Raw genomic sequence first — 17,717 nt, forward strand, 5'->3', positions numbered from 1 at the left:
GCTGCCGTTCAACCCGCGATGTTAACGGATGTTAAACTGATTCCTCTGCCAGGCTTTGTCCGGTGTGTAAATGTTATAGTAGTCTTGTTTATTACGATGTTAATCGTTTATCACCTTTTATTTAGTTTGGCCTATTTGTTCACAGAGAATCAGAGAGTGTGAAAGGGTGTAATAAGTCTAAGGGGTGTTGGCAAAGGTTGTTTGAAGACATGCTTTCTTTTTGTAATTCCATTTGGTGCCATTAGTAGTGTAGAAATTACATACTCCAGCTTTAAGGCACACTTAAAAATGTCTGAATGTCATTGCATTAGATAAAATATCAAAGCAAGTGGCTTTTATCTTCAAGAAAGATCATGCAAGCACTCGTTTCAAGCAAAAAAAAGAAACAAAAAGTATTGTATTGTGACACTTTCTGGTTGTCAAACATTAGTCCAACATGTCCATAGTTAATGTGACAAACTCCACCTGTGGTTACTCTACTAGCACGCTGTGTGAACTTGAGAACTGATTTCATACATCGACTAAATCCACTTAGACACCAGTTGATTAAAATGCATTGCATGTTTCTAAATGTTTTAGAAAAGACAAATTAGATGTGAGAGCAGTATTAGAATAATTTGTTAGCAGATGCAGCTTGGTTTAATATTTTATAATCTATTGCAATGAAAGTCATGCATTGTAAGTGTGGCTAAAATGTCCACATTATTTTTGGGGCCACTGTATTATATAGCATGTGCAGTATAGAGTGCAACAGACTGATTCCAGTAGAAAAAAAAGGAATACATTTTTTCTCCATAGACTAATGGGATTGTAGTTCATGAAAGACGGTAAGTACACAGTGTTGTACCTTTGTCTTGTGTCTGATTTTTAAATATGCTTTTGTTTCAAATCAAAGTTTGTAATGTTGTGATTTCACCTTGGAGCTGGTTGGTTTGGTTCATGACTTTTAAGAAAACCCTGTAGAAAACACGAATGGGAAAAGGCGAAATTCATTTAAAAAGAAGACATTTGTTTTGCGTTTCCTGTCAGAACACATTAATATTTAATTTGCCATGGTGCTACTTGTTCTTCAAAGCTCCTTAAAAAGGGCTGTTACACTCAAATATGAATGCATATTAATACATCTGAATTTGTACAGTACATTGCAACTCCCTCTTTGTTTTCCGTTTTGTTTACAGGCTAGTCATGGCCTGGGTCACTACAAATTCTAGAAAATTTAAATAAATAACAGACTAGCTGTTGCAGCTTGCCAACCCTAAACAGAGTGCATTCGATTACTGCAAGTCTGTCACAATCTGTATCGGGACGCATGCGCCCGGATTGTGCAGCTCTAGCAGGGATGAACGTTGCAGGCCCGGATCTCTTTGCGGTCCTTGCAGCTGGTCAGTTGTGTGATCTTGAATCTCTTCTTGGCTGTCATCATCCTCTCCTGAATTCCACCACCACACAGCTTGGTGCAGTCAGTCCATCCAGACCACGACTTCATTCTGCATCCTTTTGCAACAAGATTTGACAGGATACAACTGCTGTTAGTGACAGTGCGAGCCTATGATGCTAATTTATTAACAGAGAGAATCTGAGTCTGTAGTGGAATTGTTTTTGACCCCATGCAATCAAAATGGGGAGTTTTGTGACGTATAGTTCATCTCGAAGTTTTAAAGCCAAGATGAACTTGTAACAGATATTCACATTAAAATCACTCTTTCTCTAGTCAAACACAACAGACTAAAATATTGATGACTACTTGAATGCTAAATGCTCGACCGTGTTTCTTACAACCCTGTTAAGTCGTGGTCACATGTACCTTTGCACTATGAAATTCTGCGGGCGAAGAGTGGGCCGACATTGAGTGCGTGTGAAAACAGCAAAAAACGAATTGCCAAGCAATCTCTTTTTTAATATTTCCCTTTAATATTCACTTGTTATGTTAAAAAGAAACTTACCACTAAAATTATATCCACTGTGAATAATCAGTGTACGTAGCGGTGTACGAAGCACCGCCCACACAGAGGTCTAGTGGTCGACTGATATATCACAGATGCCAATAAACTGGCCGATATTCCAATTTTTCATGATCGTATCGACTGATACATTTTCCCATTTGGCCTATTAGTTTCTCATGCCATGAGGGTGACAAGAATCGCCTGCTTGCACGTGAAGGAGCTGTCGGAGACATGTAAACAACCTATTGTTGCATGCTATCGTATTACAACAATAATAGACCGGCGTGCAACAACTCATTTAAACGGTCCCGCATATCAAAGCCACAACAGACACCTGACCACTTAATGTTAAAGTGCCTGCCTTTTTCATTCTCTCTCTCCTCAAAAGTTTCCAATAACATATAACTGTCTTGACTAATGATAAAAATGCAAATATCAATAAAACTTATACCATATACCGTCTGAAAATATATATAGGTCTTTTGTGAGAAAATACGATTGCTAATACACACGTCATCCACGGTTGCTAAACTACTGTGTTTCCTTCTTACTAATATATTATACATTATATTTCTTTATGTTCAAATAAATTATTTAAATTGGATGAATAAACAGAAATCAGAAGAAACTGCACTTTGAATTTATTATAAAGTTAAAGTTTTGTGTGAAAATTAAGTAACTATAGTGCTAAATTTAGTTTTTTAGCAATTTTATATGTTATTAACTATATTAAATTGTGTGATATATCAGCATTATATCGGCCATTCTGCTCGCTTGATATCGGCAATTAAAAAGCCCATATCGGTCGACCTCTACGGATGTCACTGCCAAACCAAGAAACTTCCCATTGGTCAACACGGCGAAATAGCCTGTAAAAGTTCACCAGACTTCGCCACTAAATGTCCATCATGCGAAATTCACGATCAGGCAGAATCCTACTGAGATAACTGTATTTCGCCCGTGGAATTTCACTGTGTGAAGGTAAATGTGACTGCGCCTTTACTAAATCAAGTGAAATGAGACAAAGTCTATATTCAGCCCATTATTCAGTCCTATAACACTGGTACTTTTTTAACTACTTTAATAAATGAGATGTTCTAAAAAAATTATAAATGGCCTTGTGGACTCTTTAAAAGAAAAAAAAAACACTTATATTAACAGGGTTTCAATTTAATTCCATTGATTTACTAATAGAGAGCACTGGCATCTGTACTGGTGACATTGCTAATTAGATGCTAATTTACTAATGGAGGGCATCTGCATCTGTAGTGGCGACGTTATGATGCTAACTTGCTAAAAGAGAGCATTTGTGCCTGTAGTAGCAATGATATGTAGTAGCAATGATATGTGGAGTGGTGGTGGTGTAGTGGGCTAAAGCATTGAACTGGTAAGCGGAAGGTTGCTGGTTCGATCCCCACAGCCACCACCATTGTGTCCTTGAGCAAGGCACTTAACTCCAGGTTGCTCCGGGGGGATTGTCCCTGTAATAAGTGCACTGTAAGTCGCTTTGGATAAAAGCGTCTGCCAAATGCATAAATGTAAATGTAAATGTAAATATGCATAGACATATGTAGCATAAATTTGCCATCTTCTGCCTTTTTCCATTCAAATGGCCTTTTATTAATAAATATGGTGTGCGTGATGACATCATGTCTAAAAAAACACTTTGTCGCATAAGTTTTGGTTTATCGCAAAATAAATGTGCCCGTTTCCATACAGAAGTGTGTGATTATCGCTAATTGTGTATCTTTCACCTCTCAGATGTCCCTAATTTTTTTTCCCCCTGAAGTTTTGGTAAAATGGGGAGAGTGAGACAATTCATTGAAATGAGTCAGCTTACTGTCATTTTAATTTCACAAATAAATGCAATCAGAAGAGGAGGAATTGCAATCAAAAGGGAACAGATGCCCTTCTGATAGGACTGTAATATTGGTGCTATCGTAAGTTACCACCGGTTCCGATCCAAAAGCGAATCTTCATGGCCCTGTTCAAGCTGGTAACTGTGGGGAAACTTTCAGTCTTATAGTATAAGAACCATCAATCGATGTGTATATGCCGTGTGCACAGCTATTAAGGGAAACCCTATGCAGTGTAATATCAGGGTTTACATATGATACATTCCTGGTATTCAATAGACATGTCTGCATTATGTCCCGTATATTTGTCCAGCAACTTTATTTTAACAAGCAACTGAACTTGACTGGCGTCTAAAATTAATTTTAGCATCATAATGCAATTTACATTTTCTGAAGAAGCTCAGCAAATGCGATTCGAGGTAAAGATAATTATATATAATTTTTTTCATTTGCCAATTAATTAATTTAATGCTTTATTCATTTGGTAGTTTATTTAATTTAATACAGGGAATTTTGCCTGCCTTTTCCAAAGTTTAAATAATTTTATAGAATTGGTCTAGAAGTTGGTGTTCCAAAAAAGCACACTAAACGTTTTTCTCCAAGTATTGTGTATTTATTTTTATTTTAAAACATCTTTGTACACAGAAATTATATGTTTTTGGAAATTATATATTTTGGGCTAATTCCATGACTGCCGTCTATTATTTTGAATGGTGAAGAAAAGCAATTTTAATAAACCGATGGCTGCCGTGATGAAATTATTCACAAACAGTGGCCATTCATTTGTTCTCCTTGCACTTGTCGATGACCGGTGCATGATACGAGATATTTGTGTTGGCACTCAAGTTTGCAGTGTCAACACAAATAGTGTCAAGTTTGCAGCATCGGATCTATATGCCGTTAAGATCAAACGATAATCACGTACAATAAATTGGCTTTCAAGGACGTATACCTTGTCGCCATGATTAACACAGGCTGACGATTGGGGTAAATTCTGTCATGTGACACTACATGACTGTGACTTAAAGTGATAATGAAGATACCTGTGATGAGTTAATGATGAAGAGTCATTATTAAATGATCATAATGACAAGAGAAAATGAAAGACACCTGCGAGATCGCCTGCAAGCTCATCGGTGGTTTCCTCCCTCCCCTGTTTGTTCCTCCTCTTCTTGTGGTCTTCTTTGCGTTTCTTCCTCTCGTCACTGTTGGCACTTTGGTTACACTTCCTGATCTTGCACCTCTTTTTCTGTACGGTCTCGGAGCACGGCTCTCCTCCAAACTGAGGCTCCAGTGTGATGATGCGTGTGCGTATTATTTGACCTTTACCACAGGACTTGTTACACTCTGACCATTCGGACCACTCTGACATCATACAGTCCATTGCTAGAGAACATAAAAAGAGATAATTCATGAGAACATGCATCAATAAAGAAGAATGAGAAATTTAAAGATAGGTCCAACATGAATCATTAACAGAATTGGGGTTCAACAGCGTAATTTCTTTATTTGAATAGAAATACAGGCAGTTAAAACTGACAGTTTAACTTCCAGTTTCAAATTTTGGCTAAATTATCATTAGCAAAATAATGATTAAAATTAAAAGGTTGCCACAAAGTCTTTCTTTTAAAAGTCCACTCTCTATGTAAACAAGGGTTATTATATACTGCACCTAATTCACAAAACTCTACACTATGTGAGGAAAGCAGACACAATTTTATTAAAAGAGATGGTTGTGTACACTTTCATTAATCATGGTAGCAGTAATTTATCTTGACAGAGAAGAGTGTAAAAATCAGGGCCACTAGGTATGATTGCTCATATCATAAAAATACATAAAAAGGCGTTTGCATGATTTTTGGCATACTTCTATGACTTTTTGTAATAAAAATGGCGTCACCGTCTTCGTAAGCAACAACTAGCTAGAAATAAATACATTTTTTGGCCCAAAACAATAAAAAAATCAACAACTTGGGGCCACATGGCGAAAGAGAAGCCAAAAGTTTGCTGCCATTGAAAACTTAGCTAAATTATTTACTTGTAGCAAGTTGTTGCTCACATTACTCACACATTTTGTTGCTTACAAAAAGTCATAAAATTACACCAAAAATGTTACAAACGCCTTTATATGTTTTTAAGATATGAGTAATCAAACATTGTGGCCCCATTTGTTTTTTAGGGCCACCATGTACATAAAATGGCTGATTCTGTAGTATTGCTGAGGTTACTTTAATAACTGTTCTAATGTATCCTAAATACACAAAATTAAATAACATTTGAATACATTTTGCATTAATGTACAAAAATACACATTTATTGGAAGTGATGCAACACTTGATATTTACCTTGTGAAATTTAGTATTCACAAAAAATTTATAATTATTAAGTAAAAAAAAGGTTTGTGGCAGACGAGCACCACAACTGTAAAGTGTAAATTAGGGGTGTGCAGCGAAGCAGTTATCTGTATCTGTTGCAATGGCAAATTAACTGTATTCAGGCATAACCGGATATGGGCGGGGCTTAAACTGGGAGAGCATCAAAACTAAATGAAGACCTTTTTAAATGTGACTACTCTATTAGCTTCCATATAAAAAAAATATGCCTTGTAGAATTCATAACATTTCTTTTTTCTTCTTACAGTATATTTATATTATTTTTTATTATATTTTTCCATCTGATTGTGTTGTCAACTGTGGATTGCTCTCTCCCTCATCATCTATATTGTCAAATAAATGGCAAAAGAAAATGAATGCAAGAAGATTCTGTTTGTATCAGAAATAAACAACAACAGTAGGGCTGGGTGATTATGGCTAAAACAAATGAGGTTCTCTCTCAATATTTTTTTAGCATTTGATATTTCTCAAATGAACTCAGAACAGTTCTTAAAGAAGTCATGTTTCCATGACATCCACTAAAGGGTCCCAAATCAAGACTCTAATGTAAAAAGTAGAGAAAGAAGCAAACTGTTGCCTCAGGGGAAAAGAAAACATAGTTGGAAGAGAATTCAAAGAGGAGACAAAGTTTTACCTCAAAGGAGATAGAAATCAGAATTTAGAGAATTTTCAAAAAGTAAACCATGTAGAAGGCAGTCTGGTTAGCTGCTACAACCTCAACATCTGCTCTCCCACTAAGCTCAAAACACTGGCTTTTATATCCTGCCTGACAATGATTGGCTGATCAGCTTAGAAGGGGGTGTGCCAAGAGTAACCAGAGGTTGATCACGTCTCCAATCATGCAACAATCACCACCAACACCCAAACCATTCCTAAAAGAGATGAACACTTAAATTCTTTTTTTTAATTTAATTTAATGTTTTTAGTGTATTCAAAATGTTTAATGCATTAACTACAAATCTAGTTAAAAATAATGAGGGCATGTTTTCCACAGTTCTTTTACTGAATGAACACAAGAAAGTTTTATATTTCATTTTAATTTACAAGCACAAATATACAACAATACATAATAAAAGTCATTATTTTCCTACATATATTTTTGAAACCAGAAGAATATAATAATGCTGAATTATTATTGTGTATTTCACATCATTTTTAAGGATTCGATTTGTGCACACAAAGAGCTCGTCACCCGTTTACTCTAAAGCGTAATAATCAAATATGGCCATATAACGATTTGAATGTTATTTTGATCAATTCTGCAGCCTATATGTAAGAAATTAAGTGGCTAGATAAACATTGTGATATTCAAGATATTGCTTAATTTGATATCACCAGCAAAATCATTGAGATGATATCTCAGCCCAATACAGTACAGCCCTAAACAGCAGTCCATGCTTGTTTTTGCAGGTTGATGATTTTGCTTTGTTTCAGAAGGAAGCGAGTCATACAGAGGCATGTTATCGTATATCTCACTCAGAAGGTTTTAAACATTACCATTTCATAAAGTGGAAAATGTATATGATATAGTATTGTTGTCAATGTTACTCTTATCAAGCTCAGATTTCTGAGACGTGCTCTAAATCATTATTCGTGCTTTTCCAAATAAGGTATTCGGCTACGTGCACATCCCTAGTGTAAATACTGAAATCAATTATTTTCACACATTAAATATTGAAACGTTTCTATATTTTCCATTCTTTGTTTGGGTTATCTTAGTTCAAAAAAAGTATAAATTTCTTGATGAATTTTCATATTTTCATATACCACAAGATGGTAAGTCTAGGTCTGGGACATTGCAAAAACAGTAACATCTATACAGTACATAAGAAGCATTTGAAAAGTCTGAATGAAAATGTGATAAACGTTTCCCAAACAGGAAACACATGTGTGCATGTATATGAAGAGAAAGTATGTGTTACTCACGGCACTCTGGCAACATGCATTTCTCCAACTGTTCTAGCTCCTCACTGCATTCTCCCAGCTCTACAGGTGATTTGAGCATGCGCTGACGTGTCCGTGTGCCTTTACCACAAGTCACACTGCAGTCACTCCAGTCCGACCACGGAGACAGTAAACATGGGATTGTATCTATACACACAAACAACTCAACATCAAAACACTGAGCTTTAACATATTCCTCTTGATCACATTCCAGAGGTTTTCAATGGGGTTCAGGTCTGGAGATTGGGCTGGCCATGACAGGATTTTGATCCGGAGGTCCTCCATATACGTGCACAAGTCTAATGTTGATGTTAAGGGGGGCTCTGTGGGGGCCATACATCTGTTGTTTGGCTCCCTTTTCTTCTACTCTATTCTATTTGCAAAAGGAATGCTTGTAAAATGTATATTTACTACTGACACACTAAAGCTGAAGATATAAATAACCATCTAAAGACAAATTATTTTGTGAAACATCTTAAGTACCTTTTGCACAGTACTGTATATGTTAATATGTCAAAGTGGGCATATGTGTGATATGCTAATTCTTTTTCTGTATTCTCTGTATAAATATGTAAATGTGGGCATGTATTCCATGTGTGAAATGTGTGTTTGCACTTACGGCATTCTGGCATCATACACCTCTCTGCCTCCACCACCTCAGCCCCACAGACAGAGCCGTCAGATGGGGGCATTTTCACCATGCGCTCCCGGCGTTTCATGCCAAGACCACAGGTGGCACTGCAGGCATCCCATTCACCCCATTCAGTAACCAGGCAACAGCTAGGAGCTACACAGGCAAAAATACATAGATCATATAGATATGTGCAAAAACACATACAGATAACTGGAGTCGAGAATGTGACAGTGGAAAGCATTCAATTATTTCCAAATGATCCACACCAACAAGTCTCCCTACACGCTCTAACTATTTATATACAGTATTTGTATATATCTGGATATTTTCATATATTAAAATATATTATTTTTTACACTTCTATACAATGACTATATGTCAATATTTAGAAATTGTACTCAAATTTTTGTATTCAATAACATCATTCACAAAGCTTCATGGGACGAGTAGTCCATTGCCTCATAAATGGGCACAGCATTTTTGTATTTTTTTTCACTGATCGTTCACATTCTTTTTCAAAGTTTGGAACGTTGTCATTCATTTTGTAGCTGGTAGGTTTGGTTTATTGCTGAGAACTCCTCATTGAAGAATGTCTTGAATTCCCCATGGAGTCACTGATGGACTCTCTTGGTTATAGTGTTTTTGACAGGAAGTTGAAAAGGTTTGACAGGAACTTTACAGGTAAATTGGTTCACAGCACAAAGGTAAATACTCACAGCAATCCTCATTGACAGTGCAGGGCTCCGTTTCTTCAGTGGGGAGTGTGCAAGCAAAGCCATCGTCAGGAAACTGTTTTACATAGCGCTCCCTAGAACGCACGCCTGCACCACACGACATGCTGCATGGTGACCATGTGATCCATTCTGACATCATGCATGTGGAAGCATCTGCAATATCAAAGATACTTTGTTATTTTTTAATCATACTTTTTTCCCTTTCAATCACCAGCTCAACTGGACAATCCAGATAAACCATCTTATGGTGATAGATGTATTGGAACAAGATTGCTAGTTTCTAGCAGGTCCAAGCTGGTATAGGTAGTTGACCAGAATGACTGCAGCTAGTGCCTTGCTCAAATTCCCAACTGTAAAAATCATGACACACCAACTCAGAGTGGTTAAGCTATCTGATATGGTAAATGGTTTCTAACTTGTCCTAAAAGGTCATTAGATGGCCCAAGCTGGTTTAGGTTGGTGGGGTCTTGGCTAAGCTGGTTGACCATCTCGATCAAGAGCCCAACTGTAAAAATCATGAGACACCAACTTAGGGTGGTCAAGCTATTTTTATTGATTTTTTACATGGAAGCTTCTAGCTGGTCCAAACTGGCCATTAGGTATTCCAAACTGGTTTAAGTTGGTAGGGACCTGGTTTAGCTGATAAACCATCTTGGTCAAGTGCCCTACTAAAAAAAATCATGTCACACCAACTTGCTTTTGGAACATGGTAGCTGATTTCTAGCTGGTCCAAAATAATTATTTGCTGGTCTAAGCTGGTTTAGGCTGGTGAGGATCTGGCTAAGCTGACAGACCATATTGGTCAAGGGCCCTACTTAAAAATCATGTCATACCAAATTAGAGTAGTCAAGCTAATTTTTGGAAGAAGGTTTCTGGTTTCTGGTCATTAGCTGGTCCAAGCTGGTTTAGTTTGGTGGGGACCTAGTTAAGCTGGTAGACCTTCTTGGTCACAGGCCCTACTGGAAAAATAATTTCACGTCTAGCTCCATTTAGGTACATTGTATTTGGTAACTGGTCCAAACTGATCATTAGCTGGTCCAAACTAGTTTAGGTTGGTGGAAAACTAGGTAAACTGAACTAAACTAAACTGTTTTTGGAACATGGTAGCTGATTTCTAGCTGGTCCAAGATGGTCATTGGCTGGTACAAACTAGTTTAGATTGGTGGGGACCTAACCAGGCTGATAGACAATCTTGGTCAATAGCCCTACTTGAAAAACCATGTCAAATTAAATTAGGGTGATCAAGCTGTTTTTTGGGACATGATAGCTGGGTTCTATATGGCGTAAACTAGGATGGTGAGCACCTGGATAAACTGATAATTTTGGTCAAGGGCCCTACTTGAAATATCATGTAATACCATCTTAGGGTTGTCAAGCTGGTTTTTGGAATAAAGTAGCTTATTTATAGCTGGTCCAAACTGGTCATTAGCTGGTCCAATCTGGTTTAGGTTGGTGGGGAACTAGCTAAACTGATAGACCATCTTGGTCAAGAGCCCTACTATAAAAATCATATCACACCAAATTAGAATGGCCAAGCTGTATTTTTTTTGGGCATGATAGCTGGTTACAATAAGGACTAAACTAGTCACTAGCTGATTTAAGCTGGTTTAGGTTGGTGAGAACCTGGCTAAGCTGATAGACCAATTTGGTCAAGGGCCCTACTTGAAAAATCAAGTTGAAATACCATCTTAGGGTAGACAAGCTGCTTTTTGGAATAAGGTAGCTGATTTCTAGCTGGTCCAAACTGGTAATTAACTGGTCCAAGCTGCTTTATGTTGGTAAGGACCAGGATAAGCTGGTAGACTAATTTGGTCAAGGGGCCCAACTGGAAAAAAAACATGTCACACAAAATTAGGATGGTCAAGATGTTTTTTGGATCATGGTAGCTGTTATTTTTTGCTGGTCCAAGATGATCTACCAGCTCAGCCAGTTGCCCAGCAGCTATTAGTGCCACTGGACAACCACCCTAATCCATCTTGGACCACCCAATCACAACATTGATTCAGCTAGAAATGAGCTACCATGTTCTAAAACATAGCTACAACCACATGCTGGGATTAGTTGGATTTTCCAGCAGGGGCATGGAAACAATTAAATTCTTATTCTTACACTAATTGTAGACTTTTTAACCTCCAATATGTAGCCATGAATAATCTTCACTCTACACTGTGGAAGATTTGCCAGCCCAAGTTATCAGCAAGCTATATCAAGAACACCATTCATTTCAGCAGATGTTAATATACAGTATTATCATAAATTACTAATATTACTTAATCAGTTAGAGTTAGATATGCAGGATGAATCTTTATGGGGTATTTCAATCATGGACTTCATCCTTTCTCAAATTACAGGCATTAGTTCTGCTTGATAAAGCGTGGCTTATTGAGTCATTCATAAAAACGATGAGAAAACATCCTGGAGGCCACATCTATACTGTACCAACCCCGTAGCATGATAATCAATTGATAATGGCTGTTAACAGCTCATTAAACACTAAGAAACAAGCCACCTACCTGTCTGTCTACTACTGTGTGGTTTGCCTTAGACAGCAAGTCTATTTCATTTACAGTGTTAGGAAAGAGACACTAGGCATCTTAATTCAGACCTAAAATCAGTCATCTCACAAGAGAATCCCTCTATGATCAGGGATATGGTCTGAACTAGTTGACTAGCTGTTGTTAAGGAAGCCCTGTATAGCTGGTTTAGGGCCATGTCACATAGGATGCGGTCTTGCATTCAATGCAATGGAACAGTCTGCATAAACAGGGAAATCTCAAGTTTAGAAATCATATCTCCATCCAACAAGCACAACATTCCTTGTGTTGCCATATGCATAGTCTCTCCAGATTACACAGATGATCCTCAAAAACTCTTACTCATACTGCGCCTTAACATTTAGTTTTGTTAGCTTTCGTACAAATGAGCTGTGGTTTTTCAGCGATCCCACTCCACCAGTAAAACTATGCAGACATCGTTTTGACCTTTTAATGTCTGTGAGTGGAAATCAATTCCGCTGCCCAGAGCGAAGTGAGCTGTAGCCTCACATAAAAATGATTCACAGATTCTATCATCTGATAAATATATTGTATTATCATTGCTTCAGGACATTTTGAAAATGTTCTTGGCCAAGGCAGGATGGTTCAAGCTGTCTGATCAATACAGCTCTTGCTGTGCACAAAAATAAGGGATAAATGTTAGCCCACAAAAATGAGGGATAAAGGTTAGCCCACTGTGAAATTATATGCTATGGCAGGTTAACTGTGTGTCCTTAAAGGCATTTCTGGCCAGTTTTGAACATAAACACACAAAATGTGGGGTTATCTCCCAAATTAAAGTGGAAATGCATCATCACAGTCTGTGAAAAGGGTTCATATCTTTGTGTTCATGTTCATTTGGGGGACATAATCTCTGATTTTGCATGAGTTCTGACCCTCATCACTGCATCCAGGGCCCATGCACGGCTCAAAGTCCTGCGTATGTGGACACGAAACGCTCAGATCCAGCTGAGCCTTCAGCATCCTCTGCCTCATCCGCTTTCCCCTCTCACACGTCGATGAGCTGCACGCTGACCAAGGAGACCAGTTTGAGTAGATGCAGGTCTCTGGAGTGTCATCTGATCAATCACACAGAGCAAACACATACAGTAGAGTGGAACATTTGATTAGAATATATTAAGACTGTAAGTATTATGGGATGTCTACAAAACAGGTGGCACTTGTGTCTCTTGTATGCTTATTTGACAAAACTTGCTTTAAGTATGAATTGCTGTTGCCAACTTTGATAACACTTTAATGTATTCATTTTCTAAACACATCAACAAAAATCCAGTAACTTTATTTTACTTTTATATGTTGTTCATTTTTGTCATGAGTGCCAACCTGCATCTCAGAAAAGCATTCTGAGATTATATTCTTCCCCCCACAATTTTACAGATCTGTTATCTGAGTTACCGTAGACTTTTTCAGTTCAAACCAGTCTAGCCAGTCTCTGTTGACCTCTCTCATCAACAAGGCATTTCCATCTGCAGAACTGCCTCTCACTGGATGTTATTGTGTGAAACTCCCAGGAGATCAACAGTTACAGAAATACTCAAACCAGCCCGTCTGACACCAACACTCATGCCACGGTCCAAATCACTGAGATCAAAAATGTTCCCCATTCTGATGATTGATGTGAACATTAACTGAAGCTCCTTGCCCTTATCTGCATGATTTTATGCACTGCACTGCTGCCACATGATTGGCTGATAAGATATTCGCATGGATGATTGTTGATGCCAGATGGGCTGGAATCATGAACGCAGCTTCATGATTGCTGTTGGAAAGTGAATAGTCACAGTCTACCAGTAGATTAATATTGTGGAGGATGAGATTTTAAGAGATTTAATGCCCAAACCTAGGGGACTAAAGCCATCTTTACACATCAAAGGTGGCACAGAAGCTGCATTTGAACTGGCAATTAGATGCATTTTCACAGAGTAGGAATAAATGCATTTACACAGCAGTTGAAAATGCATAAATAATGTTATGAGATGAATATTTTAAATGTTAAATTATGAATATAGACATATGAAATGAATGAAAAAATGAATCAAAACCCAACCTATGGGGAATTAGATGTTTAATAGACATTTAATGTTACTTGAATTGGTGCTTTTTTAGAGCATTTCTATCTTTATACTGTGGAAGGCTTTGGAAAATGTTAATAAAGCACTATATTGTACAAATGTTTTGTATTCTTTCCTAAGAAGGAAATACATGCATTTTGACTGGAAAAGAAGAATATACTGTGTCGGATTTTGTATTTGTTTTTAAATCTGCGATTAATCGTGATTTACTAAAAAAATATGTGATTAATCACAATTCAAATTTTAATCGACTGACAGCCCTAATATATATATTTTTAAATCTTCAACGTATAATAATAATTAATTTCCAATATGGTTGATCCAGCCATGACCATTTTATAGAATGGCCTAGCTCATGCCAGTGTGAAGAAAGTGAGATTGGAGGATTTGGGATACTGCCTGGTTAAAACTCTCCTTTTCTCTTTCTCTCAAGGTCCCCTTTGATAAAAGTTAAAGAGGTGCAAACCTTCTTCTTTCTCCTCTTGGGCAATGTCAGCTACAATGTCATCCACATTATCAGGCACGATGTTGCACTGCTCACCCTGCCGAAATCATAAAACAACAACATAGTTTAAATGATGTCCCTCATTCATTCTTATCCTGATTCCTGCACAGTGATGGGACACGAAACGCAATTGCTATCTGATTAAAAACAGCAAATTGTTCTCAAACTCCTCCTAATTTCCATACAGTCTCATTCAAACTAACGTCCTGCCAAAAAAGAATGCATTCCTTTTTTATTTTTTCAGGGCAATATTGTGAAATGCTAGATTTATAAATATTTATTTTCTGTTGTAAAGTTATTTAAAAAAATTACACTTTATTGACTTTACATGAATAATTCAAAGTTGTTTTGCACAGTAATTAAAGCTTAGAACTAAGAGCATCTTATTTTGAAAGTGAATTATTTAAAGAAACACAGAGGAACAAACCTTGCGAGCAATTCTTTCTATGACAACTCTGGCGACAGGAACGATAGCACCCCCCTCTGGGTCGTAGAAGGGGCTCTGTGGATGATCTAAACTTGTGAGAGGTCGAATCTTCTCCTGAGGAACTGTTGGCTTGTTGGGAGACTGTGGCACAAAATAAAACATACCTGTAAACCTAATGTCAAGCAAATATTTATAAATGGGTAGTTGACTATGGAGGGCCAAATTACTCAAAATGTAATTTAATAAATATTTAAATATGACAAAACATTCAAATAAAAAGGCAAAAAGCTTGCGCTTGAGAGAAAAATCCACCCATATGGCTATAATGAAAATGCATGCAAACATTTATTGATTTATTTAGTACTTTGATGCTAAATTAAATTATTTGATAGTTTTATTTATTTTAGGATTTGAGTAATCTGAACCTCTTTATTTTTTAGAGGCCAATATATGTACAGTAATATAAAAATATGATTTTTTTTAAAATAAATTCCTGAAGTAAAAACGTACTGCAATTAAATATGTAATACCTCGTTAAGCAAATTTGTTCATTTCAGCACATTTACAAATTATTCCTTATTTTTAGATTTTAAATAAGAACACAACAACAAAGATTGCACCATAGAAAACCTTCAGGCTACAAAAGGACAGATATACTCTGCAAGGAGCAAGGTCATTCAGAGAGGTCAAATACAACACGCACAGCCAGAGGTTCAATAGAAATTATATACACAACCCACTTCCCAATGAGAGGGGTTGAAAGTATTTGAGTCAGATATTCAAGGTTGTGTATGGACATTTTTCAGCTTGTATTAACCAGTATGGGAGTACTTTGATTATGAAGTAAATAAAGTACATTTACATTTTTTGCAATCAAATTACAGTTACTGGCTTTAAATTAAGTTAATTACTTTTAAGTACATTAATTGGGTTATAAATACAATATTATTAAGAATACATTTGATAATGAGTTATTTTTTTATATGTACGTCTGTATACATGTCTGTAACAGTTGACGAGTCACTAACGAGTCATTGTAAGGTAGAAATGTGTAGTGCTGAGTAACTTGTGTCAACTTTGTGTCGATGAGTTGACACTAGGGGTCGCTCCTGCGGAGCCCAGACATCTCTGATCTTGAGAAAAGTCCAATGGAAATTGGTGTGTGGAATTTGCATGCCACTCCCCAGGACATACGAGTATAAAAGGAGTGACACTGCAAACACTCATCAGGTATGCACTGAGGAGCCAAAGATCCAGCCATTTCAGTGGTTGGTTCAGTGTTGTGGCAGGAGGGACACAACGTCTCGTTCCCTCCAGCAGGGAACAGAGGTTACGTCAGTAACCGAGACGTTCCCTATCTGTCACACACTCAACGTTGTGTCGATGAGTTGACACTAGTGGTCCCAATGGAAAACGCCACAAGATCTGAACCGAGTTACGCAGACTGGCGGTACGAGACGGGCAGACCTCTGTGTGCCTCTTAGCCAGCGCAGCAAGCCGGCGCATAACTACCCCCAACTCACTGGCAGGCATGAAGCGGTCCACTGGACCTAGGGGAATGGCTAACTGCTCAGGAGTATAAGGACTGGCTGGCCCAGCCATGGCCTTCTCTCTATTGTCCCCCCCCCCCCCAAAAAGAAACAAAATCGTTCGGCTGGGGGTTAAATATATGGTCCAAGCTGGGGGTGTGGAAGCACATCGTGCAGAGTGGCGTTGTGATAGATCCTACCCAAGGGGGGAGGAGTTACTACAAACACAGCGACGAAGGACAGAGGGCCCTCTGCCCAAGGAAGATGCGGTTTACCGGCAGGGAAACAATTTAGCGGAATATACATAACACAGGGTTGCCTAGGGGGACAACCAGCACATGTGGAGCACTTACCTCAGTATGGGGGCTTGGGTGACGCTCGTACTGGGGCAGCAGCAAGCCTCTCTGAAGACTCGATGGCCGCTAGGCTAGGGAGGAATAACGTCCATGTTTCTCACTTCTTGCGAACGCAACTGGGCAAAGAGCGCACGTCTTCGTCTCAAGGGAGGGGAAAGGTGCTATGCACAAGTGATACACCCGGCCAGCTGACCCAAACGTACCTGTTTGTGTCACCTGATAACACATGGGACGAAACTGGCTCAACCCTGAGGTTATCGAACCTTGCAAAATTGTTAGGTGTTGCCCAGCCCGTGGCTCTACATATGTCTGCTAGAGAGGCACCGTGAGACAACACCCAAGAAGCCGCAACACCCCTGGTAGAATGGGCTCGTAGGCCAGCAGGGGGCGTCACGTGCTGGGCGTGGTATGCCATTGTGATGGTATCGACAACCCAGTGGGCGATCCACTGTTTGGAGACAGTGTTTCCCTTCTGCTGTCCACCGAAGCAGACAAAGAGCTGCTCGGAGCTTCTAAAGCTCTGTGTGCAATCCAAGTAGATGCGAAGAGCGTGCACCGGACACAGCAATGCCAAGGCTGGGTCTGCCTCCTCCTGGGGCAGCACTTGCAGGTTCACCACCTGAAAGGGGTTGTGGGAACCTTGGGCACATAGCCCGGTCGGGGTCTCAGGATGACATGAGTGTAAGCTGGACCGAACTCTAGACACAGTTTGCTGACAGAGAATGCCTGCAGGTCCCTTACCCTCTTGATGGAGGTGAGCGCCGTCAGG

General features: G+C 38.5%; 1 protein-coding gene across 1 annotated transcript in view; it reads right to left on the reverse strand.

Moving 5' to 3' along the window:
• Positions 1–707: 707 nt before the first annotated feature.
• Positions 708–17,717, reverse strand: part of LOC127661713 (spondin-1-like) — a 262,735-nt gene continuing 245,725 nt past the window's right edge. Inside the window, exons 9-16 of the mRNA XM_052152544.1 lie at positions 15,064–15,204; positions 14,598–14,673; positions 12,935–13,117; positions 9,487–9,657; positions 8,756–8,923; positions 8,119–8,283; positions 4,910–5,185; positions 708–1,494 (exon numbers count right to left, since the gene is read on the reverse strand). Of these exons, the coding sequence (XP_052008504.1) occupies positions 1,331–1,494; positions 4,910–5,185; positions 8,119–8,283; positions 8,756–8,923; positions 9,487–9,657; positions 12,935–13,117; positions 14,598–14,673; positions 15,064–15,204 (1,344 nt within the window). The 3' untranslated portion in view covers positions 708–1,330. The remainder of the gene's footprint in view (positions 1,495–4,909; positions 5,186–8,118; positions 8,284–8,755; positions 8,924–9,486; positions 9,658–12,934; positions 13,118–14,597; positions 14,674–15,063; positions 15,205–17,717) is intronic.

This window comes from Xyrauchen texanus, chromosome 21 (assembly GCF_025860055.1).
Source record: "Xyrauchen texanus isolate HMW12.3.18 chromosome 21, RBS_HiC_50CHRs, whole genome shotgun sequence".
Classification (NCBI taxonomy): Eukaryota; Metazoa; Chordata; class Actinopteri; order Cypriniformes; family Catostomidae; genus Xyrauchen; species Xyrauchen texanus.